At 34.1% G+C, this 26,118-nt stretch overlaps 1 protein-coding gene across 3 annotated transcripts in view; it reads right to left on the bottom strand.

Moving 5' to 3' along the window:
* Positions 1 to 2,620: 2,620 nt before the first annotated feature.
* The window catches only part of LOC149806222 (E3 ubiquitin-protein ligase TRAF7-like), a 176,259-nt gene continuing 152,761 nt past the window's right edge, over positions 2,621 to 26,118 (bottom strand). For 2 of the 3 annotated variants that reach the window (XM_089951173.1, XM_089951174.1), the window contains 2 exons: positions 14,293 to 14,412; positions 2,621 to 10,413 (listed from right to left, as the gene is read on the bottom strand). In XM_089951173.1, the coding sequence (XP_089807299.1) occupies positions 10,402 to 10,413; positions 14,293 to 14,412 (132 nt within the window). In that variant the 3' untranslated portion in view covers positions 2,621 to 10,401. The remainder of the gene's footprint in view (positions 10,414 to 14,292; positions 14,413 to 26,118) is intronic. The other variant, XR_016419876.1, reaches the window with a different exon arrangement.

The following is a 26,118-nucleotide window of genomic DNA, read 5'->3' as shown; positions in this document are numbered from 1 at the left end:
ACCAATTAGATCGTCAACTTGACTGAATTCTTCTTCGCCGACCGAGTCGTCGAGTAGGTCGTCTCTAAGGTCTCACACTGGTTCGTCGACTGGATTGCTGAGTCGTCCATAGGGTTGCCAACTGTGTCGTCGACTTGGTCGCCGGCTGAGTCGACGACTATGTCGTGTACTGGGTCACCGACTGTATCGTTGACTATGTCGTCTACTGGGTCATTCTTCTGGGTCACCGACTTGGTCGTTCTTACATGTCCCCGATGAGTCGTTGACTATGTCGTGGTCGCGCGTCGTCTGTCGTTCAAGACCGACAGAGAGAAGAAAGGGGCAAAATGATGAGAGAAGAGAAATCTTCAGTTAATATGTATATTCTTGCAAGGTCGTGAAAACAAGATTTCCGTGCTTCTTGAACGAACCTATCTTTCTCTCTCTCTCTCTCTCTCTCATGGCAAAATGAAAAAATGTATTGATCGCCTGAATCATTTTCATCCGACAATTAAATTTACTTATACTGCATCAAGTACGCATGTTTCATTTTTAGATGTAAATGTAAGAAAATATATTGATAACACTATCTCTACAAATATTCATATCAAAGAAACTAATATCCAGCAATATGTAGAATATTCTTCATGCTATCCCATGTCATGTAAAAACGGTATACCATATAGCCAGGCCAAATCACAATTAGTATAGTTGTCATCTTGTTCTGATGCAATATCTTTAAATCACTGATGCATGCTCAATATTCTGTGAAAAAGATTTTGCGAAGACCTAGACCTGCCAGTATATTATGTGATGGTGAAGCAGGGTCTATGCAGTTTGCAATCGGACCTGACTAATAAATTAGTATTTATAGCATCATTTTGAAGAACTTGATGTGAGATGCTTTAGTAAATGTTTTTCAAGCCTTGTTGAACTCTCTGTTTTGGGAGAATTTTTAAAGGTGTTTTGTTTCAACAATGTGATAGTGGACAAGTAACATAAATTTTAAAAATCTTGATGTGAGAAAAGCTCCTGAAATATTTAACTGAAATCAGTCACATGGGTTTTGAAATTTGGTCAAAAACAAACTATTCTGACAATTCATGATCGATTACATACATATGGTGCAGGTCAGCTGACCTAAAAAGGCTTTGCATTTTCAATTATTAATAACTAATTAAAAAGATTTAAAGTGGCTGCCATCATTTAACAGGCTTTAGGCAGCTATTTTGGATTTTTGTGCTGTTTCTCATGTCATAATTGTGTTTGTTGACAGTGTTCATCTACGTTGGTGGTTTTGTCATGCATTGGCTGTTGGATTGTGTTTCTTCATTTGCTTGCTCTTGGAGGAAGAACTGTTAGACTTTTTCTCAGTTGTTTTGCCCAACATCTACTACAACTGTCTTTTATTTTGAACAAGACATTGTCACACTGTACTTTCCAGTCAAATCATTTATGCTTCAATGGACCCTCATTGATTGCATTACATAACTCTTTGGTGCTCCATATCACACTGTGTACTAGACTTAACAACCTTGTCCCTGGGACTACATTCATTGGGACATGAGCCAAAGTGAATGGATCTAACACCCTCCTCTTACTTCATCAAGTCGTTCTGATCACTCTTGTGGCCTAAGTGTTTAGAGCATCTGCCTCAGACGTGGGAGGTCATTCGTTCTACCACCAAGTCATACCAACCAAAGACTTATAAAATGGTACAAGCAGCTGCCTCACTGGGCACTCAGCATTAAGAGGTTAGTGTTAGGACTGGTTGGCCTGATGTCAGGATAATGTGACTGAGTGGAACATGATGCTACATGTCTGCGACATGATGCCCCAGTACTAGACATTACTATAAACTGCCACACTGCAGACACTGAAGCAATGTGACTGAAAAATTGTTTAAGCTATGTTAAAAATCCAAATCACAAATCAAGTCATTCCCATGCCACTCCTGTGGAGGCAGAATTGCTGTGACCGCAAAGAACTCCATAATTCACTGTCTTAACTATACTACAGCTTTCAATTTCAAATACATTGTTTGAACTGGTCCAAACCTCACTAACAATATAACAAAGGTCAGTCAATTTTTCCTGCCACTACCACCCTCTTCTTGGTAAAAAAAAAGAAGCTGGATGAATCTCTTTTTGGAGCCATCTCTTAATCTCCTGGAGAGAAAAATGTCTGATATGTGGCAATCTGATTATTTTCGGAGATTTTATTTTTCATTTTGACTTCTCTGGAAATGAATACACATCAAGACTCGATTCTATGGTCACATTTTAAACTGGATTCTTCATAGACCTGATGATATTATACTTAAGTCTTCATTGGTGTTCCACAAAGTTGCATCAGATCGCCTCTGCACCATATGCCATCTCATTGTATTAGTCCCTAACCCTCCATCTGTTTGCTACTAAAAGAAACCTACGTCTGATAATATAACCAAACTAATGAATGATATCCAAGCAAACCTAACATCTTCATTTTGTTTTATGATTTCATGGTGTTTGTTTTTGTGATTTTATATATTTTTGTACTATCTAATATTATAAAGTGATTAGAGCTCTGCTAAGTCCATATTATTACTATTATTATTATTATTGTTATGAACAATGAAAAATGTTAAGATAACACATGAGACAATCACAATAACTTTATTATTTAATTGCACATTTTTTAAACAGTTGTTCTAATTATTTATTAATATCATAACGAGTACAATGCAACATTTCTATTAGTGTACAGAATATATTCTTATTATACATCTCAATTTTATACAGGCATAAATTCTTACTATGACATCTATTATACACTAAGTCTATCACAGAAGACACAACATCTAATGAAAATCTTCTTGTACTTTAAACTAATTTATTTATACGTAGTAGAGCTGGCAATAATTAGATTTTTGAGACAGTATAATCTTTAAAAAAACATAGTGTACGAGTAATTTAGTTGCACTGATTGTATAGGCAAAAGCACAAAGTCCTTCAGTAATTAATCAATGGGTAAGGCTTGCAGTGCTGGCTGATATGCGCATTCATGGTCTTCTTAGCTGACAAGGTTTTGGGGATAAAGACATGAATAAATGAAAGAAAGATTGATGCACTGATGCCATCCTCACCTTACTGATGGAAGACTGAAACACTTCATATATCTTCTGAAGACTAAACTAGATACATGAGAGGAATGGTGGTGCAAGTAGCAAGAGGACAAGCCATTGTTAGCCAATGCATTTTGCCTGATGAGACATGAAAGTTGATTTGTCAGCCAATGCATTTTCCCTGATTAGACATGAAAGCTGGTCTGTTAGTCAATGCATTTTGCATTAGACATGAAAACTGATTTGTTAGTCAATGCATTTTGCCTGATTAGACATGAAAAGCTTATTTGTTAGCCAATGCATTTTGCATGATTAGACATGAAAACTGATTTGTTAGCCAATGCATTTTGCCTGATTAGACATGAAAGCTGGTCTGTTAATCAATGCATTTTGCATGATTAGACATGAAAAGCTGATTTGTTAGCCAATGCATTTTGCATGATTAGACATGAAAAGCTGATTTGTTAGCCGATGCAGTTTGCATTATTAGACGTGAAAAGCGAATTTGTTAGCCAACACATTTTGCCCGATGAGACATAAAAAGCTCATTTGTCAGCCAATGCATTTTGCCTGATGAGACATGAAAACTGATTTGTTAGCCAATGCATTTTGCCTGATTAGACATGAAAGCTGGTCTGTTAGCCAATGCATTTTGCATTATTAGACATAAAAAGCTGATTTGTTAGCCAATGCATATTTGCCTGATTAGACATGAAAAGCTGATTTGTTAGCCAATGCATTTTGCCTGATTAGACATGATCCAAGTTATTTAGAACATAATAGCTTTGCTACTCAAGGAACAATGAAATATGGCATATGTATTCCATTATTTCTAGAAATGTTATTTTTCATTTACATTTTGTGATATAGTTGAGATAAATGACAACTAAATATGTCTATGATGTGAGGTATAGAAAAGAAAGCTTAGGAATAAAAAAGCTAACAAAAAATAAAAGATTTAATACAAAGCAATACATTTAAAATCTGAATGATAAGAAACAAGTGGCATGGCACAGTTATCAAACAACTTATACTTTGTACCTCTTGCTAAGTTCAAATGAGTTCATGTGTCATTAGTTGCCCATCGATACTTTGCAGTATACTCTGGCCTTTCTGGATGTTTTATGGGGCACTGGTGACACAGTTAGTACAGAACTATGTTTATCTGAACTCTGGCTGCCCCATGGGGCACTGGCAGTACAGTTAGTTTAGAACTTTGTCTACCTCAACTCTGACTGCCCTAACACTGGCAGTACAGTTAGTTTAGAACTTTGTCTACCTCAACTCTGACTGCCCTAACACTGGCAGTACAGTTAGTTTAGAACTTTGTCTACCTCAACTCTGACTGCCCTAACACTGGCAGTACATTTAGTGTAGAACTTTGTCTACCTCAACTCTGACTGCCCTAACACTGGCAGTACAGTTAGTTTAGAACTTTGTCTACCTCAACTCTGACTGCCCTAACACTGGCAGTACATTTAGTGTAGAACTTTGTCTACCTCAACTCTGACTGCCCTAACACTGGCAGTACATTTAGTGTAGAACTTTGTCTACCTCAACTCTGATTGCCCTATCACTGACAGTATAGTTATTGTAGAACTTTGTTTATCTGAACTCTTACTTTTTTAGGGACATGAAAACAAATTAAAAAATCCGGAGTCTGCATGAACATGTTTGTATTATACCTATATACGTGCTCCAGATAAAATTTTACCAACAGAACTTAAGTCTAAACTTAAACTTGACTAATGAAACATCTAAAGTTTAGGTTAAATTTGAAGACATGTGAAACTGGGTCACAGATACATAGTGTAAATGTGGTTCAGAAAAACTGACAATCTGGATGAATGAGCTTCTACTATATTTAATACAAATTTTAACACTTGTAACAACCTATGCAAACAGTATTAAACTGAAAAAAAATTCAAGTATATGTAATGGGTAATAAAGTTGTAAGAAGCACATAAATAAAAGTGTATAAAGTATCAAGTTACAGGCATGACAGTATCAAGTTACAGGCATGACAGTGTCAAGTTACAGGCATGAGGGTATCAAGTTACAGGCATGATGATATCAAGTTACAGGCATGATGGTATCATGTTACAGGCATGATGGTATCAAATTACAGGCATGATGGTATCATGTTACAGGCATGAGGGTATTAAGTTACAGGCATGATGGTATCAAATTACAGGCATGACGGTATCTAATATAAAAGAATCAAAAGAATGGCAACATTGACAAGGAACAAGACAGAAGATAACTGTGTAACTCTGCCTCAGTCTCCACTTATCTCTAATTTAAAAATTGAAAATGTGATGCTTTTTTTGGTACAAAGAGCAAAATATTCTTAACTTGTGATAAAATAGTAAACAATAAATAAAAATCTAAAATCTATTTTTCATAAGAATATTGTAAAACATAATGATCAATAACATTCCATATGAGTCACAGATAATAATGTAATACAACATCAATTACAACAATGACCAAAATGTTAAACTTATTTTTAGTTTGAATGCAAATATTTCTAAAGAAATAGTCAATAATATATATATATATATATATATATATATATATATAATCATTCAAAGTTTTCAGAAATACGTGTCATTCTCGTTAAAGTATCATCATATTACCAGGGTTGCATCTAGGATGTGCGATCGTGCAAACAACCCACCCCAAATTAAAAATTTCCCGCAAGATTTTTAATCCTCTGTGAGCAAAATTGAGCAAAAACATAATTGTGCTCATTATTTTGTGAAAAATGCATCATTTTATTTTTATTTTTGATGTAAAATTCCCAGTTGTCACTCTCAGTGAGTATGTTGTACTTGTATAGTTGTAAATACGTCAAGTATTTCTGTGTGTCATGTGCTCAATTCTGATTGGTTAATAAGAAAGGTCAGAAGAGCATGTTTGATACAGAGACTGGCTTGGCTGGACAACGTGTTAAATGGCTAAATCAGTTAAAACTTGGACACATTTTCATTATTTTAGCAGTAACACTTCTAATAACAATCAGGGTGCAGAAGTTTCTGTCAATAGGCACAATGACAGCGAACAAACACTTCATCAGGCTAATCCTGTATCAGACAATGGTAGTGATGATGTGCTTAAAGATGGCAGTGATGAAACTTAAAGGTCCACCTAATATCAAGAAAAAAGTACTCTTTCAATTCAGACTGGAAACTAGATCAACCATGGCTGGAAATGAATGAAAAAATGAGATGCTTTGCAGATGGTTTGTAAAAACTGACCAAAAAAATTCTTTTACACTTGGAAATGCTAATTTCAGGACATCAACCCTTGATAGACATGTTGAATTACCAGCTCACAAACAGGCGATTCAGGATTTGAAACAAAGTGAAAATCTTACAACTACATGCATGGCAGCTATCAGCAAGAAATCTGAATCAATTATTCATGCTATGTCAGTTGCCTATTACTTGGTGAAGGAAAATATTGCTTCTCTAAAATATGGCTAACTGTTTGATTTTGTTGACTTCCTGGGTGTTGGTGTTGGCAACATGTGAGTAGGAGGAAACACAACATATTCCTCAAGGGGTTCTGTAGAGGAATTTCAGGTAAGTTCTTTTATTTCATTTACATTTTTTCTATTGAAGTTTAGATGGGAAAATGGTGTATACTAACAAGCAGCCAAAGCATAATTAGTTAGGTTCCAATCAGTGCATATCTTGAGGGATCCCCGTGTTACTAAAAATAACACCAAGCATCGTAATCAGCCAATGAAATTGCATTCAGTAGCCATAGCTGCCAACCCCCTAATAAAAAAATACTGACCGCTTGTGACAAAAATACCAATTTTCAGGAACAAATACTGATTTTTAAAATTGTAATGCATATGTAACTATTTACAACATACAACCATCAGTAAAGTAGGACAGTGCTTTACAAAGTTATTTAATGTCAAAGATGCATGTGTTGTACCATGTTCCATTCAGGTGCCCATTCAGAAGGTGCAAGAGTGCAACACACTCAGACACAAGCTGTTTATAGTAGCCTTTTCCACACCTTATTTTTTTTCCAATCATTATCAATTTGAATGTATCAACTTTCATTGATGATCTCAATTCTGCATGATTTTCTTATTGAACTGTTTTTGTTCAAGCATATGAGTAATCCTTTGCAATTTTACTGTCTGGAAAACGTGGTCAAAATAAATCGCCAGCAACACTAGTAACTGAAGGAGCAAAGTTAATTTCCAAAAGAAATTTAATAAACCAAATTTCGATCAAATTACATCAAGGTTCTCTCTGATATTTATATACCTTGTAAGTACAGGCTGAGTTGTGTATGATGAAGCAGCAAGCTGATATTTATTAGCTTTTTAGTGCTCTTCATTTCATAAGTGCCCAATAGCGAAATCACGTTGCACAATTTGCAAAACGTAGAGTTTTCTCCTTTACTAGATGTTTTCACAAATCTAAACAAGATGGCACAATTGTCCTTCTAGTTCTGTTTTCTTGTCTTTCCTGGAGAAAATTCTGAATATTCTGCTTTCCTATTCAACATGATTAGAAGTTGAATATTATGAAAATGAGATACAGTGACAGCTGTAACTGTTTGCAAAATCTATTATGGCGGATAAAGACAGGCATTGTAGCCTCGATTTCGAATGAACCAATCATATTGTAGAACTGTATTCCCATATACATGCGATACATTTCTATCAGAATGGAACAGAGTGCCCGTTCTAACCTGAAAATTGCAAGGAAATTTTTAAATATTTTTTTTATTCAGGTCCAAAATACAGGACAAATACAGAAAAAACGGGACACTTGGCAGCTATGGGTAGCTCATCGTCATAACTTCCTGTCAGTGTTTAATGGTGGATAACATTTCTCTTTTTTAATCAATCAGGATTTTGGTACCTTTTCCTTTTGTCATGAAATTCTTTCCTGTCTAGACAGGTCACATTTCAGTATCACTGTAACTGGTTTTCAAATGTTTAAAATGATGATACAATCGCTCTTGTTTGAATAATTTCCTGAGTATGTAAGGAGTTGCTGTCGATATTGTGATACTGTACAGTAGTCAGACAAATCCCACCGCTTGAAACTTATATAATGCTTTAGTAAATAAGTTATTATTATTATTTGCTCTGATGATCATTGCAGCAAATGACATTGACCCTGATCTGCTTATATCACAACTGTGCATATGTAGGGACCCATCAATGATGTATATAATACCAACAGTTTTTTGTGTGTGACCCAAAACATTTTGTGACATAGTGGTCTCTTGCTAGGACTATCATTAAAAGAGAAATGTACCCTAGAGACAAAATGTGCCGACTCTGACAGATTGTACATCAACATCATGCAGACACATTTCCAAATCTTCTTCAATTAGCATCAGTGGCCATGGTTATGCCATACCAAACCGCTGACTGTGAGAGAGGATTCAGCAATCAAAATTGAACCAAAACTACAGGAAGAAGCCATCTAGAAGAAAGGGTTCTCAACAGACTCGTGATGATTTCAACTGAAGGACCTCCTCAACTTTAACAAGGCATTGGTAGAGTAGAGGATGAGGAAGGACATGTTCCAGTTAAGAGTTAACTGTTATAGAAACTGTATATATACTTTCCCTAATTCATTTTGAACTTTGGACTTTTCCTTTTAAAAAAAGTTCTTATCCATGAAAGGAAAATATGTGCTCTTCTGATCTTTCTTCGTATGGATTTGTAACCAATCAGAATCGAGTATGAATTTGTAACCAATCAGAATTGAGTATGAATTTGTAACCAATCAGAATTGAGCATGTGACACGCAGGAAGTACATGACACATTTTTTAAGATTGGCCAGAGAAGTGACGCTATTTGCAGTCTACAGTTTGATTCTTTAGTGGTTAGTGTGTAGATAGAATATTGTTATTAGAAAACATAAGACTTTGATTTCAGTTTTAAGTGTTATACTACAATATACAGAAGACATGATATGCATTTAATGCACTTATTATACTTGCTATTGCTCTTTTTGAATACACTGAGGTGTTTCTTTACACCATACTGGAATGCCCCTCCCCCCAACCTTATGACTACATTGGCCCCTTCCCTTTTTCAGATTCAGCGGAGGCAAGTACACACATTTATCAAATCCTATATGCAACCCTGTATTACCATCAATAGTTGCTTACAACCTGAATCTAACTGCAAACTGCACAGACCCAGATCTGCCACTGCATAATGCACCAGTAGATCTCTGTTGTTTGCAGTTTGACTTGACTTATAAGCGAGTATATATTGTAAGTGTCAGTGATACATGAACCAAACTTCATTCAGTCTCAGAAAATATTCCTTTTGTAATTATAGAAATACCATCTAAAACATACTAAAAGCTTCCACCATTACTTTAAAATAATTCTGCTTTGTTTGCTTTGTAACTCACTTACCATCTTGACTCTGGATGTATACTACTCAATAACAAAACTTTAAGAAGATGATCCTGATAAAAGTTCATTTAAAGGATTGTAAATCAAGGAAATAAATATGGCTTCATGAAAAGTTGCAATGTTAAAAATAAATCTACTGGACTTTGAGCAAACATTTGTAATTATGTACCCTCTCAATGACGTTATTTATTCTGCTTACTGTAATTATGTACCCTCTAAATGATGTTATTTAAGCTGCTTACAATAATTATGTACCCTCTCAATGACGTTATTTAAGCTGCTTACTGTAATTATTTACCCTCTCAATGTTGTTATTTATGCTGCTTACTGTAATTATTTACCCTCTCAATGTTATTTAAACTGCTTACTGTAATTACGTACCCTCTCAATGATCTTATTTAAGCTGCTTACCGTAATTATTTACCCTCTCAATGATGTTATTTAAGCTGCTTACTTGATTGTTTGCATAAGCCATTCCCATTTTTCATGAAAGCTGAATTTGAATGGTACTTACATGCAAAATATCTGACATGTCATTTCTTGTTCATGTTATCTCTGTTACAATCAATTTCTAGACCATAAAACATGAAACACAATATATACTAATGGGATACAACAATTTCATAAAATATTTTCTACACGAGATTACAGTACTATTAGTTACAATATGTAACTATGTAACAAGTGGTATGTCTAAGTATCTCTGGGGAAAATGAAATATTTTACCCATGCCTTAACTGTTAAGAGAATATGGCACTGGGTTTATGTGAGGACCTCAGAAGGATATGAACAAGACAAGCATGGTGCTCTCCTTTCAAGAATCTTGACTTTTCTTTCCTGCATTTACCTTCATGATATCATTCATCATTTCTGAAAACATCTTACAGGTAAGTTTGTTTCACTGCCATACCTGCAAAAAATGTCACATATATGTTTAAAAAAGGCTACTATTTTGATAATAAAATGTGCATAAAGTCTGTTTTATTCCTGTTATAACCCAGATTTTTCACTTCAAACCAACCAAGTGTAGAACTGTTTTAAAATCACAATAGTTAGTTAAAGGTGTATGAAAATACACATTTTGAATTTTTCCAATAAATTTATTTGTGTCTTTTTCTAAACATTATTATTTGTCACCTGTATCTAAATTGGCAAAAAGTGTTCCCTGGCTAACCTGGGACATGCCCACTTCCTCACACAGCCAAGTTTGATCTCATACCAGTGTACACACATAGGACTGTTTCCTGATCTGCATCTAGCACTGACCCATGTAATGGACATGCCCCCTGACTCATTAATGTCATGTAGTATACACAATACATGGGCTGTGCACAATAAAACTTTACTCTTAGCAGAAAATCTTTTTTTGGAAAATATTTTCTTCTGCATTATGTATAATTCATATTGTATTTCCATATATATATATATATATATATATATATATAAAGAATACAAATCATATGGCGAATAACAGTCCTTTAAAGTGCACTGGATCCAGCATGGGATCACATGTGTCAGGGATTGATTAAGATAAATGCAATAAAATGACAATGAACAGTGCAAAACTAGTATCTAACTTTACATGGCTGTTTTAAAGGTTTAATTCCTTTAGAACAGTCATGTAAAGTTTTCCCAACATAACGGTTTTTCTGTTTTATTTGTCTGTCTTGTCTATGTTTTGTATTTGCCTTTGAAAAAGACTCACTAAGTGTCAAAAGTACTTAGACTAGCTAGATACTAGTTTTGCACTATATATATATATATATATATATATATATAATTCAAATATAAAAAGTACAGTTTACTATCAATAATATTAAATTTATTTAGAATGGATAACCAATCAACCCTGAGGCCATCATGGAAAGGAAGACACACACACACACACACATACACACACACACAGACCTAGGCAGGTAGATAATATCTTAAATGTTCTATAAAGACAGTCATGAATACAATTACAATTGTTAATATTAACTCTCAAAACTCCTAAGAACTGATAACTTCTTTTCAATAATTTCTTATTTGGTTTGGTAATTTCAAACTTTTTGGTAGTCATGGATCTGGGGTGAGGAGAGTTACCAGGCTGCTTGAACTGCAAAAGGGACAATAGAAAGGCAGGAGCACTGTTATTGGATATCTTCTGCATTAACTTAGCTTTTCTGATAAGGAACTTACCTAAGTTTTCATTGCTTTGTGACTGGTCTGATGATGGAATGTTTTTTTTGTAATACAAGGTTGCCTTGATATGCTTTCAACATCTGAATTACCCCATGTAGTAATCTAAATACCGGTAGATTGAATGTATTATATTCCATGACCGATTGCTGTCTTTATAAACACCAAGTACTCTCTCATGAAAGACCCTTTTGCAAATGTATATCCTTCCAATTTAGACACAGTTAACTGCTGTCAAAATCAGTTCCTTTCTGCCATGTTGAATTGAGTAATATTTTAGTGTTAGCAGTATAAAGAACTACACTCATGCAGCAGTTTTCCAGTTTATATAGTACAGCCTGTCTGGTAATGTTGTGTCATATAATCATAAGATCTGCAGATGAAACTGTGTCCATGAATAAAATGGGAAGGGCTTTAATAAATAATAACAATGGTAACATATCTATGTGACAATCCATAATTAAATGTTTCAGGTTCAGATGAAACATCATTTATGTAAACATCTTGTATTCTCTAACTGAAGTATGAAGTATGTCATTTTACTTTTACTGTCTGGACATTGGCAAATTTTCAGTTTGCTTAGAAGGATTTTATGATCAAATAAATCCAAAATGTTCTCAAAATTTGTTAAGTACAGATGCTATTATTTTACCTGGATCAAGTACCTGAAGTTAGTTATCAATTAGGGAGATCAAGGGAATCTCATATAAAGCCTGATGGGTTAGGGTGTAACAGTGTATGGTTCAATATGACATACACCAGTCATGAACATGTTTTTCAAAACATTTTGACAATTTTGGTATGATTGGAATTGGTCTGAGGTGATCGGCATTTTCCTTAGAATCTAATCTGTAAACAGACATTAACTTTCATGTTTTCCATATTTTGGGGACAGAAGAGATTACAATCCTTAAATTAATTATGAATGTTATGCTTTCTGAAATAACTGAGGCAGATGTTTTTTGAGTTGTGGACCAGTGTGACCAAGTCCTGTATCTTTCTTGGTATAAAGTTCAGTAAGGCATTTTTGAACAATGTTCTTTTATACAAAAACTCACTAGGGATTTTGTTGGTACAGAAATTTTTTGATTAATCAAAGTTGTTTGCTGATACTGGTTCCCTTTTTCTGGTTAGGTTGTCGAAAGAAATCATTGAAAATATCTGCAATATTTGCATCATCCTTGACAACTGTGTTAGTTACCACAAGTGAGTGAATTTTTATGGACAGATTTTTGTTTTCTCTCCCAGTGTGTTAAAACTGAAAACATTCTAAATTATAATTTGAGCTGCTTTTTGTTATTGTCAAGCATTGATTGATAGTAATATTTTTAGCTTGCATAATCATACTTGACATTTCTTCATCTTTTAACTTTGCATGGCTTACAGAGCCTTGTTTTGATCTTGTGTTTTTATGGCATCTATGACTTGAGTTGTAAGCCAGTTAGGTGGGATTGCATACTTTACCAAATGTACTGTCTGTGGTGCATGTTTAAAGACTACACTTGTAAATAAGTCAGTCCACATTCCCCAAGATGAATCTAAATCACCAAAAGTTTTGGATTACATTCCACAGAACTTTTTTTAGGTCATCAAAAAATCGTTCTTCATTGAAGTTTTTGAACGAGCTATAAGTGATAGTTTTGTGTGTATTATTTATATTTGTCTAGCATTTTGCCTTTAATGTGAGAAAGGTTGGGTAATATCACTATGACCAATAATCAGTACTTTAACATTGCAACATTGTCTGGTATGTTGGTATAAATATGATCAATATTTCTGTTAGACTTGTGGGTTAATTTACGGGCAGGACAAGCTTATATTTTGTCAGAATCATTCAAGTTAGGTCAGATTCTGTTCATAAGGTTTTGTAAAACGGACTCAAAAATCATTTAAAGATTTGTTTATTTTAGGCAACACAGATGTAAAATTTTATGGCTTATTCACATAATTTTTTTACACACATCTGAAAGGATTCAGTGTCATAATGCTGTCAAATTTAGGCAGATTATGCTGAGTGTTTTTTTAGAAGAGCCACATCAAGTTATTTTTATTTATATAACAATGTCTTTATTTGATTCCTGATCAGCATCAATGAAGGGCATTTAAGCAAGGCTCATCTCAGTCCAATTTTATTCAAATTCTGATCAGTATTATTTGAGAATTGTGTTGTTTTCTTTTGGTAGTTAACAGCAGACTTAATTTATGGTAGATCAGCATGCTTTGCATAAACTATTAGGATCTAAATGCAACATTTTATTTCAGTAAAAGGTGGTTGAGAGGTCTTAACAAAGGAGAGAAATATAGCTAATGTCAATAGACAAATGACTGCACAATGAATGGGGGCCAGGCCATATAAGCTGACACAGTCTTACAATGAATGCAGGCCAGACCATATAAGCTCACACAGTCTTACAATGAACGCAGGCCAGGCCACATAAGCTGACACAGTCTTACAATGAATGCAGGCCAGGCCATATAAGCTCACACAGTCTTACAATGAATGCAGGCCAGACCATATAAGCTCACACAGTCTTATAATGAATGGAGGCCAGGCCATATAAGCTCACACAGGCTTTAGTCGCATCAGCTACATGCAGTTAAATCTTACCTTCACTGTGCTATCAACAGCTCCTGAAAACAAGCGTCCTCTGGACACAGCTAGGCAAGCTACACTGCCTTGGTGGCGAACCAATGTCTGGGAACAAATCATATTGTCCATGCTCCAAACCTAACAGACAAAAAAATATATAAAAACTTGAAAAACTGTTACATGGGATATAATGTGTGATCTAATGGCATAATACAATGATTGTTATGAAAATCCCAATTGCTTGTATTGTTTTTTTTCTTCAGAAACATCCACATACAAAGTTTGATCAAACTGCTTTAATATCACTCAGGAAACATTACTCTGGAGTGGTAATACACTTCTGTTGAAGAAAAATGCATGTATAAATGTAATCCACAAGAATTTCATATTCATTATGAAGAATAAAAATAATTTTAGTAGTAAACATAAAAGTTAGTCACAAAAATCCAGATTTTTTTGTATCATCCCAATCAAAATCTAGATTTTAGAATAGTGTTTTACAAGTACAATTTTTATTAACAGTTACTGTAATGCTGGGTTAATTTTAGTGTGCCCTTCTCACCCATGACCCATAGTTTTCATTTTTGGTGCAAAAGTTCCCATCATGGTGCACACAGGATGAATATAAAATAAATATAAATGAATCATTACAGTTGATTTATGACTGACCAAGTACACTTGCTACCAAAAATGCATACACCTTCAATTTCATTACACAACAGAAATGTCTAACAGATTTCAATTAGCCTGGGCACCTAAAGTCCATGATTACTGAGGGAAAATATAAAGTAGAAAAAAATGAAATTTCCAGCCAAAAACAATGTGTACTAGTTCCAAAGTAATGTACATGAAGGAAAACTCAAATGGCTAACCTAATTTCTATTGGTGAAGGATTACTTGAGCATGAGGAATTTGATCCCAGTACAGAGGAGGCTGATAATAATCACACATGTCTGGGTTGTGGATTTATTCATTTCTGCAGTAAATATTCACATTTCCAGCATTATATGCCTTGACTGTTGTTGTAGAGTCTGACTACAGCATGGTTTTCAATAATTTCCTTATCCATTAAAGCAATGGTGAACTGTATTTATAGTTATTTTACTGAACAAGAAATTGTAGAAAAACCCAGCAGTAGTCTAATTTCACAATGATTCAGTTGATGGAGATAATAAAAAAATACATGATGCAAGTGACTCTGATATTGGATGTTTCTGAAATGCTTTGAATAAACAAGAAGCAGGTAAGGATATTTGGGGTTATGTTGTGTTTTTTTTCCTTCAAAATAAACATTTTTTGACACAGTAGGGGTGACTGGACTCCACTTTTTTTTGCTTCTGAAATGGATACTTGAAATGAATAAAAACTAGTGCTGTAGTTCACTGCAGTTTAAAAAATATTGACATTTCTTTGCAATGAGGACTCTATTAAGAAAATCAAATTGGGGAGACCATAAATTCATCAAATTCAGATAATTCATTCCTTGCAGTTTATCTCTCTTTGGCACAGCAGGTGTCCCTAAGTGGACAGGCTGTGTAAAGAAATGGATGCTTGAAATATCTGTCAAGTCTAATTTATCACAAGAAAAATGTACAGGCTGAGATTGATCCTAATTCTGCTAGTTTCAGAACCTTAGGAAACCTTTGCTTTGATCCGATTCAAGTAAGTCATTCCTTGCAATTATTCTCTACAGGACACACTGATGTGGCCCTAAGTGAATATACAATGTAAAGAAATGAAAGCCTAAAATATGTCAAGTCTAATTTAGCCTCTTATCAAAATGCACATGATGTGAAAGAAAGAGCCTAATTCTGCCATTTTTAGCAAAGCAAACTCTTAGGAAGCTTCTGCTTTTTACATAAACTTCAAACATTCTGGGCTGAATTTGAAATTTCACATCATCTTCCAAAACATTACAGGAATAATTGTATCTTTTTTTAAAAATTTTGTATCCTTTCTTTTTTTGTATATCATCAATCTATGGAATAATTTGACTTTTAAAACATGTAATATATGTACAGAGAATGTTTCTCCTTGTTAAAGTTGTTAAGGAGTAAAAAATTATCATTATGAATATTTAACCTTTAATAATTTTTTAAAATTTTTTTATCAAAAAATATAGAGTATAAAATGAAGGACAATATGGGGTACGTTTAAAAAATAAAATTAATAAACAGGCTACTGCCAGCCTGGGGTGAATTTTAAAACTAAATTTGTACAGTAAAATAATTCAACAGGTGATTTTCTATTTATACATGAAAGAACTCAAGACTCTAGTTTTACATATATATGTATAGTCATCGCTGTTGCTTACAATTTGATGACTATCCAAGTAAATTTCGACAGAGGTTCGGGTATGGATAGAAAGTATCAGCTGTATGAAAATTCATTAATGATGATAACAACAAGCAGCATTGGAGATATCAGCAAGTAGTAACCTAAACCTGTTGCGACAACAGAAGTCAATTACAGTCAACATGTGAAAGGAATATTTGCACATTTAAGGTTTCATACAAAATGGCTGCATCCAAGTGTAATCAAAGAAGGCAGATGACATTATGCTGACACCAGAAAGTTAATTAGTCATAATTTTGCTCATACTGGAAGAAGCAATAGAAACACTTCAACTCCTCTCTATATAAAACCCCACCTCAGTCTATATTTGCAAGATAATTTACATGCCATATGTCAAGTCGTAGTTGTATGGTTTAATGGTATGTCAGCACAATAATGGCTATCTGGAGCCAATTTAAAGGTAAAGTTATACAAATATGAGTGGGAAAAAAAACTCTTGGCAAATAAAGCCTTCCATAACAAACATAAACATACTAAAAGAGAAAAGTTGAAAGTTGCAAATGTTGAAACTCTTTAAAAATCATACACAATAAAAGATAACGGTAAAACATCCAAAACCCTTAAACATATGATAAAAAGCTGCAATCCATAAAAAAGTTCAAGATTTTCTCTGGTAGTATCATCATAACACTTCTTTATCAAGTTCACAAACAAATTTCAGTCTCACATGGAGGAAGTCGACAAATTTGAAAGGAAAGTGTTCCACCATCAGTGGAAACTCTCAGGTCAATTTACACTCATTCGGAGACACAAAAGAGTCAGGAATGTGTCCAATATGTGATCAGCACAATTTCACCTCATCTCTGATATTTACCCGATACAAAGGTAGTGATGACATGGCCATTTTTGAGGGAACACCAGTCTCCAGTGGTGGGTTTGATATTCTGTACCTTATTGATAGGATTTTCATTCCACATATTTTTCAAAGTATGAAGAACATGAATATTGAGTATTTGTCCAGTATTTGAAGATAGGTATGGAGTCTACCACATTGTAACTGATGACTGTATGGCAGCTTTAGCCATTTTATCTGCCCTTTCATTGATACTAGAGTCTAGAGAGCCAACATTACAGAATACTTTTTCCAGACTGGTTGGGATATAACCAGATTCTCAATTTCAAGTTTTATTAAGACTTTCAATGTCGAGTAAGACCTGAAAATATGACCAAAAAAATTTCTTTTTTGGGGGGGGCTGTTGTAATATAGCTGAAATATATGGGTTGTAATATCAGTTGTAACAATGGTAAAATGCCTTATGTTAAGCTGTTTTTGTCACAACTGTGCCAAATACTAAAAATGTATATCTATTCACAAAAATAATGACATAGTTTCTATGTTGGTTGTTACAGAAAAAGAATATGAAATTCTTGGATGATGGCATGGATGTATGAATGGATGGATGGTTGGAAAAAGACAGGGAGATCCTTACATGAGTTATTATTATAGGTTAACATGCCAAGATCAAATTTTCACCATCCTGGTACTAAAAAAAAATATTTTCACATTTATTTCACAATATGCATTTTCAAATAAAACCCCCAACACATTTTGTCCTCTGAATCTAATTTCTGCTACTTTTATATAAAAACTAGATTCTATCTTTGCAAAACAATCATGCCTACAATGCAGACCAAAAAGGCCAAATCAATGCAAAACAATCATGCCTTCAGTGCAGACCAAAAAGGCCAAATCAAAACAATTATGCCTTCAATGCAGACCAAAAAGGCCATATGAAAACAATCATGCCTCCAATACAGACTAAAAAGGCCAGTGCAGACCAAAAAGGCCAAATCAATATAAAACAATAATGCTTTCAATGCAGACCAAAAAGGCCAAATCAAAACAATCATACCTCCAATACAGACCAAAAAGGCCAGTGCAGACCAAAAAGGCCAAATCAATGTAAAACAATAATGCCTTCAATGCAGACCAAAAAAGCCATATCAAAACAATCATGCCTCCAATGCAGACCAAAAAGGCCAAATCAATGCAAAACAATCATGCCTTCAGTGCAGCCCAAAAAGGCCAAATCAAAACAATCATGCCTCCAATGCAGACCAAAAAGGCCAAATCAAAACAATCATGCCTCCAATGCAGACCAAAAAGGCCATATCAAAACAATCATGCCTCCAACACAGACCAAAAAGGCCAGTGCAGACCAAAAAGGCCAAATCAATGCAAAACAATCATGTCTTCAATGCAGACCAAAAAGGCCAAATCAAAACAATTATGCCTTCAATGCAGACCAAAAAGGTCATGTCAATGCAAAACAATCATGCCTTCAATGCAGACAAAAAGGCCAAATCAATGCAAAACAATCATGCCTTCAACGCAGACCAAAAAGGCCAAATCAATGCAAAACAATAATGCTCCATGCAGACCAAAAAAGCCAAATCATGCCTTCAATGGAGACCCAAAAGGCCAAATCAAAACAATCATACCTCCAATGCAGACCAAAAATGCCAAATCCAAAATTTTTAAATGCACCATTATTAATTAGTACTTCTTTCAAAATCTTTTTTTCTATGAAATGTTTCCTTTTCAAGCTAACAAATGTCTGCTTAGTTGCCAAATTATCCGTCTGTGAATTTTAACACAACAAACAAGATGCCCATGTGGTCCTGATATCACTCAGATGCAAGATCACCTCATTATTATGCATTCATAATTGTCCCCATCCAAGACCTTGATTTCAGTCTATCTGCCAAGAGTTATAACCACCTTTAAGTCAATTATTGCAAAACAGCCTCAATAACATGTCTGCATCATACTCATTAATGAAATCTGGCAAGATGTTGATTATATACTGGCCACCATGTATAGCATATCGTGTGCTGAAAAATGGCGTTAAACCCTACAACAACATGATTATATAAGCCCACATTCCACGTTTGATCAAAATTAGATCTGAAATATGTTTTCTGATTGGTAACAAGTTCAGTCAATTTCATGCAAGATCATCTCAATGATATGAATGAACTTCACTCATTATTAAATACCTACATTTACATGCCATATCCAAATGACTGTTAAGCTGAATGAATCTCACTCATTATTATATACCCCAATGATATAAATCAATCTTACTCAATATTATATACCCCAATAATATAAATCAATCTCACTCATTATTATATACCCCAATGATATAAATCAATCTCAAATATAAATCAATCTCACTCATTATTATATACCCCAATGATATAAATCAATCTCACTCATTATTATATTCCCCAAACATAAATCAATCTCACTCATTATTATATACCCCAATAATACGAATGAATCTCACTCAAGTTAAACACCTCTGAAAACTTAATGATTATTTATCCATATTTCAAATTTGAATAAAACTGAATCGTATCAAAATTAATATGGACCAGAGAGTGGAAACAATCTTAGCCTACCTGATGCTAGATCACCTGATCAATTAGATCTTGCTAATTCTCTAACACTCCTGAGACCTTGAAGCTACATGCTCCACTCCTATTTAGATAAAACTGATCAGAAATATGGTTTCCAGAGAGGTAAGAAGCTCAACCAATCAAATGCAAGATTGCCTCATTAATATGCATGGATATTGCTCATTAACAAGTTCCAGAATGACAAGAAGCTAGGTCAAAGAGACACAAGATCACCCAAATAATGTGAATTGATCTCACTCATTGTCAAACTCATTCACAATATTCCAAGTTCTATCAAAATTACACTTGAAATTTGATCTCCAGAATGGTAAAAGACTCAGGCAGTCTGATGCAAGATCACTTCATTTTTATGTGTGAATCTAGCTCCTTACTGAATTTTATTAAAATTTTGACAAGTCCATATCTCAAGTTTGAGCAAAATAGGATCTGAAATATAGTTTCCTGAGAGGAAATAAGTTCAACCAATCAGATGCAAGGTTACTGCATAAATATGTATATTCTGCTTGCATTCAAAGTCTTCTGAGATCATCAAACATATACTCCAAGTTTTACCATCAGAAACACGGCCTCCAGAGTGGTAACAATCAAGTGTTGATAGATGGACATTGGATGGACAGCAGATGTGGGGCCTATTTGGCCTTAGGGCCAGGTTAATTAAAAAATGTAATCCTTTCATTGTTTATAAGTTGGTAATTCATTCTGCTGTGACTATACGGCAAAAATCTTCACGCAACAGCGTAAGACTCTAAATTTTCAACAGATATTTTTATCGAAATGAATCATCATCTGAAAATTGTAATCAACTTTGATAACTCTTACAATCTGAAACAACATAACAAAACATATATACCAAATCTCTTTGTTCTACCTCAAGTGCTTATTTCTTAATCATGATAAGAATATTGTCAAAAAATTGACCCACAAAAAAAAACAATTAAAAAATCTGTAAGAAAATTGACAAATTGACATAACAATTTGAAAATCAAATCAGGTCATCTACATATAAGTACTAATAAGTCCACTAAGTCAAAAAGGTCCAAAGATGTGTTGTGATGTATATTTGATTTACTTGTATCTGATTTATTATATACTTATTTCAATTTAAATTTTTGTCAGTTTTAAATTTTTTAATTATTTTTATTACATGCTAATGTAGTTAAATTTATTCTCTAGAGATGATACATTTTTCAGAAATAATTTGATCTTGACTGTTAGTTTATAAACACCAGGTGTTGATCTAAATCCTGACCTTGTTTCAAAATTTGTAGCATCCATGTAAACAAGTTCTATTTTTTTTTAAAATGATTGGTTGTTGTCGAGGTCATGATGGGACTTCAGGTTTAAGATGTAAACAATTTGTTTAAAAAAATTTCTCAGAGTAAAATCATTGGTTCTCATCAGGGCCACATTGGGTAGAAGTGATCTTTAACAAGTACTTAGGTAAAATCTTCGAGAAGATGATCACGTGACCCCTTGTTTACGTTTTAGGATATGATATAATCTCTGTTTTGGATAGTTATTCTCTGTAGAAGCTGGGCTGTTAAACTGAAGTTGTATGTTGTGCTGTTTGGAGTTATTTCAAATTAATTTGATTCAAAATTATTAACTGTTATTTTTCTGGAAAATACATGTGCTTATGTGAGATTCTTAATCAAAGACAGTTCTTAAAAGAAATTCATTTTGAGTTCCAAAACCGGAGTGATAATTCTTGTTTCTACAATGAACTATAGACTTCAACACTATAGACCGCAGCATACATCATTGTCTTGGATTCTTCATCGGGATTCGAACTTGAAATCAGTAGGACATTTTTTTATTAGGACTTCAAAAATTTTATTCTTGTACTATTCTTGTATTATTTTGGATTTGATTCTATAAAACCTTAAGTTCATATTTTTTCATTTTTACAGAAATTTTCCAGGGAAATATATGATTGTATTTTTCAAAGTTTGTTGTTTTTACTCTTTCTTGTGTTACTGTTTATTCGAGCCTAAACACGTGACATAAGAGTGTACATAAAAATAAAATGGGAACTTGCTATAATGACCAGAACTTTTAACCAAGTCATCTAAATATAAAAATAAATATCCCAACCAAATTTTGTTTGTCTAAATCAGAAATTTTTTTATTTCATTGTGGTAATAAGATTTTTCATAAACATCCAAATCCAAAAAGTTAAAACATGTGTACATTAATTTTAAACATTCTTGTAATACCCTGAACATCTAATATGGCCATCGACATAACAATCCAAATTTTCTTACAAAATTTGATTGGTCTACCTTGGCTGGTTTTAGCTAATATTTGTAAACAATATTTTTGTCCCTGGAGAAATCTGATTATTGAAGACAGATAGTCTGTCACAATTACTGAAAGGACTTTAACACAAATCTTAACTAAGGTGTGATGGATGGATGGAAGAGAACACAGAAGGAAGGACATTGGTATATATGCCTCTATCACTGTCATGGTGAAGTGACAAAAAATCCAAACACTGAAAATGGATAAGCGGAGAGCAGCAAAGCAATGTCCTCTCCTGTTAATCACAAAGAGACAATAGAAACAAGTGACAGTTTATTTAAATGTCAGAACAAGATTGATGATGAAGAGTGAAATTTTCCATTAACATGAGAAACATCTTGGCAAAAATGAATAAGAATTGCTTAAGTCCTTAAATAAAGTGACATGAATTCAAAAGAAGGAAGATTTCTATATAAAGAAGGCATGTGTTGATCATCCTGATCAATGTCTTTATTTTCATCCCACTGAGACATAATTCTGTCATCAATTCCCATTAATGATAGGCTTAAAAGCTTGGTGTCATTTGGGGAAATTTAAGTAATTGGCAGGGGAGGTGAAGGTGAAAGTAATTCTGACAAAGTCATTCACAATGTGATCATAGCAGTTGTAGAATGTTGCTAATGGTCTGAAATTTGCCACATTTGAGACATTCTAAAACAATAATTAAACTGGAAATTGTTTGAAGTATAACATCATCAGTGTTCAGTCAGATATCTTATATTAATATTGATTTTTCCAATCTAACCAAATTTGCAGATGAAATCTTAGTCATGCTGATTGCAAGGAAATGTTTAAGAAAATTATGTAATTTTTTTTTTTGTGGTGCTGCTGAATCATAATGAAAAGGGGGAAGTAAAAATGACAAGTACATATCTATATGTACAGGACACCTGCTCATTATGTACATTTAAATAAAATATTTTTACATTTCAGTAATGCAATTCATCTCTATATTTGAACACTAGCCCATGCAGGACAAGGTCTTGGTATCCTTTGAGTGTCCTTGATAGACAGGTTCTGATAAACTTGAAAAATCTTTGAAAGTAAATGGTAAACTGGTTCCACTGAACAAGTTGTACCTTTTATTGTCTTTGATAGACTGGTACTGCTGAACTAGTCATACTTTCACTGTCTTTAATAGACTGGATCCACTGCCTTAGTCAAACCTATGCAATTCCATGAATTCAAGATGGTCTTACCAACCTGACTGACATTTAGTTTTACATGTATTTCATGTGCTATTTTATATTGTTTCAAAATAAGAAGTGTCTTCAAAATTTTCCATTTTCATACATATGAAAGAATGAAGACAAATACAAGGTCTATATTAATCTCAATGGTAGAAAAATCTTAAACTGGTATATTTAAAACTAGTCTTTAATGTTTATTTTAAAGACACAAAGTTTATTTCCTCTCAATTGTTGAAAAATCAATATACTGGACTGTTTAATAGTAGCCTTTACACTTTAAAAAACAAAAGATTATGAAAAGCATTTATTCAAAAAGTATTCTGCAAAAAAGAATACACAAGAGCAAAGTGAAAAAGTACATTGCACATCTGCCTTATGGCCTGTAGTATTGTATGTAGGCATAGCTAAGGCATGGCTAACTCTAAACAGTGCTGATCAAAGGATCTCACTGAGTAACCTTTAAACCCTACAATCAATAGGTCCCCCCTTTCTTAAGCAAAAGGAACACCATTAGTGAATTGTGCTGAAAATGCAAGTTTTGGATTTTTAATGTAGCTTTAACAATTTTTCAGTCATATTTTTATGACGTCTGCAGTGTGGCAGTTTATAGTGATGTCTAGCACTGGGGCATCATGCTGCAGACATGCAGCATGATGTCCCACCCAGTTACATTATCCTGACACCAGGCTGACCAGTCCTAACACTAACCTTTTAATGCTGAGCGCCAAGTGAGGTAGATGTATGTACCATTTTTATAAGTCTCTGATATGACTTGGTTGGGATTCAAAACCGTGAACTCTCCCATCTGAGGCACATACTCTAACCACTATGCCACTGAAGTGGACTGTGCTGAAAGATTACGGTGTAAAAAAAACCTCTTTATTTTGGTAACTGTGACCTTGACCTTCTAGCTGTCTTAGCCCAATTCCTTCTGATATCAGCAAGTTCTCTTCAAACTCTGGAGTTATTATGTAATTACAGTCATTGTACAGAGATCTTTGTTAATGTCAAAGTGATCCAGTATTTAATAGGTTTTGTTGTTGTTGTTGTAGGGTTTAACGCCATTTTTCAGCACAAGATAGGCTATACATAGCGGCTAGTGTTAATGGTGGAGGAAGAACCCAGGAAAACTCTGGAAAGAACCACCGACCCACGAGAAGCTACTGGCAAGCTTTCTCACATACCCACATTGGCCGAATCCGAGACTCGAACCCACGCAGATAGAGGTGAGGTGGCAGTGATTCAAAATGGAAGGCGCTTTAGACCACTCAGATACTTGGGGCCACCAATACGTTTTGTCTTGCTCTATCTACTTTAGGCCGTTGACAAGTTTTGTCACAAGATTTGTCTTCTTATTTGACATACCATGCCCCTAACCCTTTGACCTTTCAATCTCAAAATTTAAAACTGCTTTCCTTACATAAAGTGTTAAAAAAAATATAAAAAAATACTGTAATGAAATTTAAAGTCAAATAACTTAAGAGTACATGAGTACACAATCAAACATTGGAAAGTTGTAAAAATATTGTGAGCTGCAAGTTTTTACGTATCTTCTTAAAAGACCTGGCCCTGCATCCTCAAGACCGGGTCCTGTATCCTCAAGACCGGGTCCTGTATCTTCAAGACCGGGTCCTGTATTCTTGAAGCTTATTCCCATATTCTCAAGACCTTGCAATGTATCCTCAAGGCTTGGTCATGTATTCGCTGGATTTGACCATGTATTCTCAAAGTCTAGCCCTGTATACTCAAGATTTGGCTATGCATTCTCAAGGCATACACGTGATTCTACCAGTGGTAGGATTAAATTACTATTTTAATGGCTGTTTATTGCACATGCCATTTTTATAGTTGTAATCTACCACTTTCAAAAACACAATTCAATTTGAACACAAAAAAAATAATAACTCCAGAAATTTTAAGTGTTCTATTCCCACATTACAGAAACCAGTGTGAACTAGTCTACTAGGGACTGTAAATGTATTTACTGTGACAATGATCCATGGCTATGTAATTGGCTTCAGAAGGCTAATGTGTACACAACAAGCTTGTTATTCATTACCTTCATGTCGGGAGAGTCTGAGGACAAACACAGAATGTGTTGTGAGGCATTATAAGCAATAATTGGATCCAAGATGATTCATCATCATGGCTGTTGAACCTCTAGATATAAACTGGCCAACTTTTGTTAAAGTCGAAATACAAAGGAGAGACTGACCAACAAGTTATTTTGACAGAAACATTTGATTATTTTGAGGTTTGACATTGTTCAAGATGTTTCTAGAGGAATATTTCAGAGCAGCTCATCGATTTTCTTTATTCATATAAAAATTCCAGAACATGCACTTTCTCCAAATGCTAAAAAAACACTGGCCAAGAAATATGAGATATGGGTATACATATAAGTCCAACTCAGGAACGTCTTCCTTGGAGTGAACTAGCTTGGAGGAGTATTGGACAGCAGTTAGTAGCCTTAAAAAAACAAAAACAACCACTGGAAATTTCATTAAGTTTAATCTTCTCTGCAGGCATGTTTTGTCACTGCCATATTCTAATACTACCACAAAGAGTTCAT

The sequence above is a fragment of the Sinohyriopsis cumingii genome, chromosome 2 (assembly GCF_028554795.1).
Source record: "Sinohyriopsis cumingii isolate HCF-2022 chromosome 2, ASM2855479v2, whole genome shotgun sequence".
Classification (NCBI taxonomy): domain Eukaryota; kingdom Metazoa; phylum Mollusca; class Bivalvia; order Unionida; family Unionidae; genus Sinohyriopsis; species Sinohyriopsis cumingii.
This window is presented reverse-complemented; position numbering and strand designations above follow the sequence as displayed.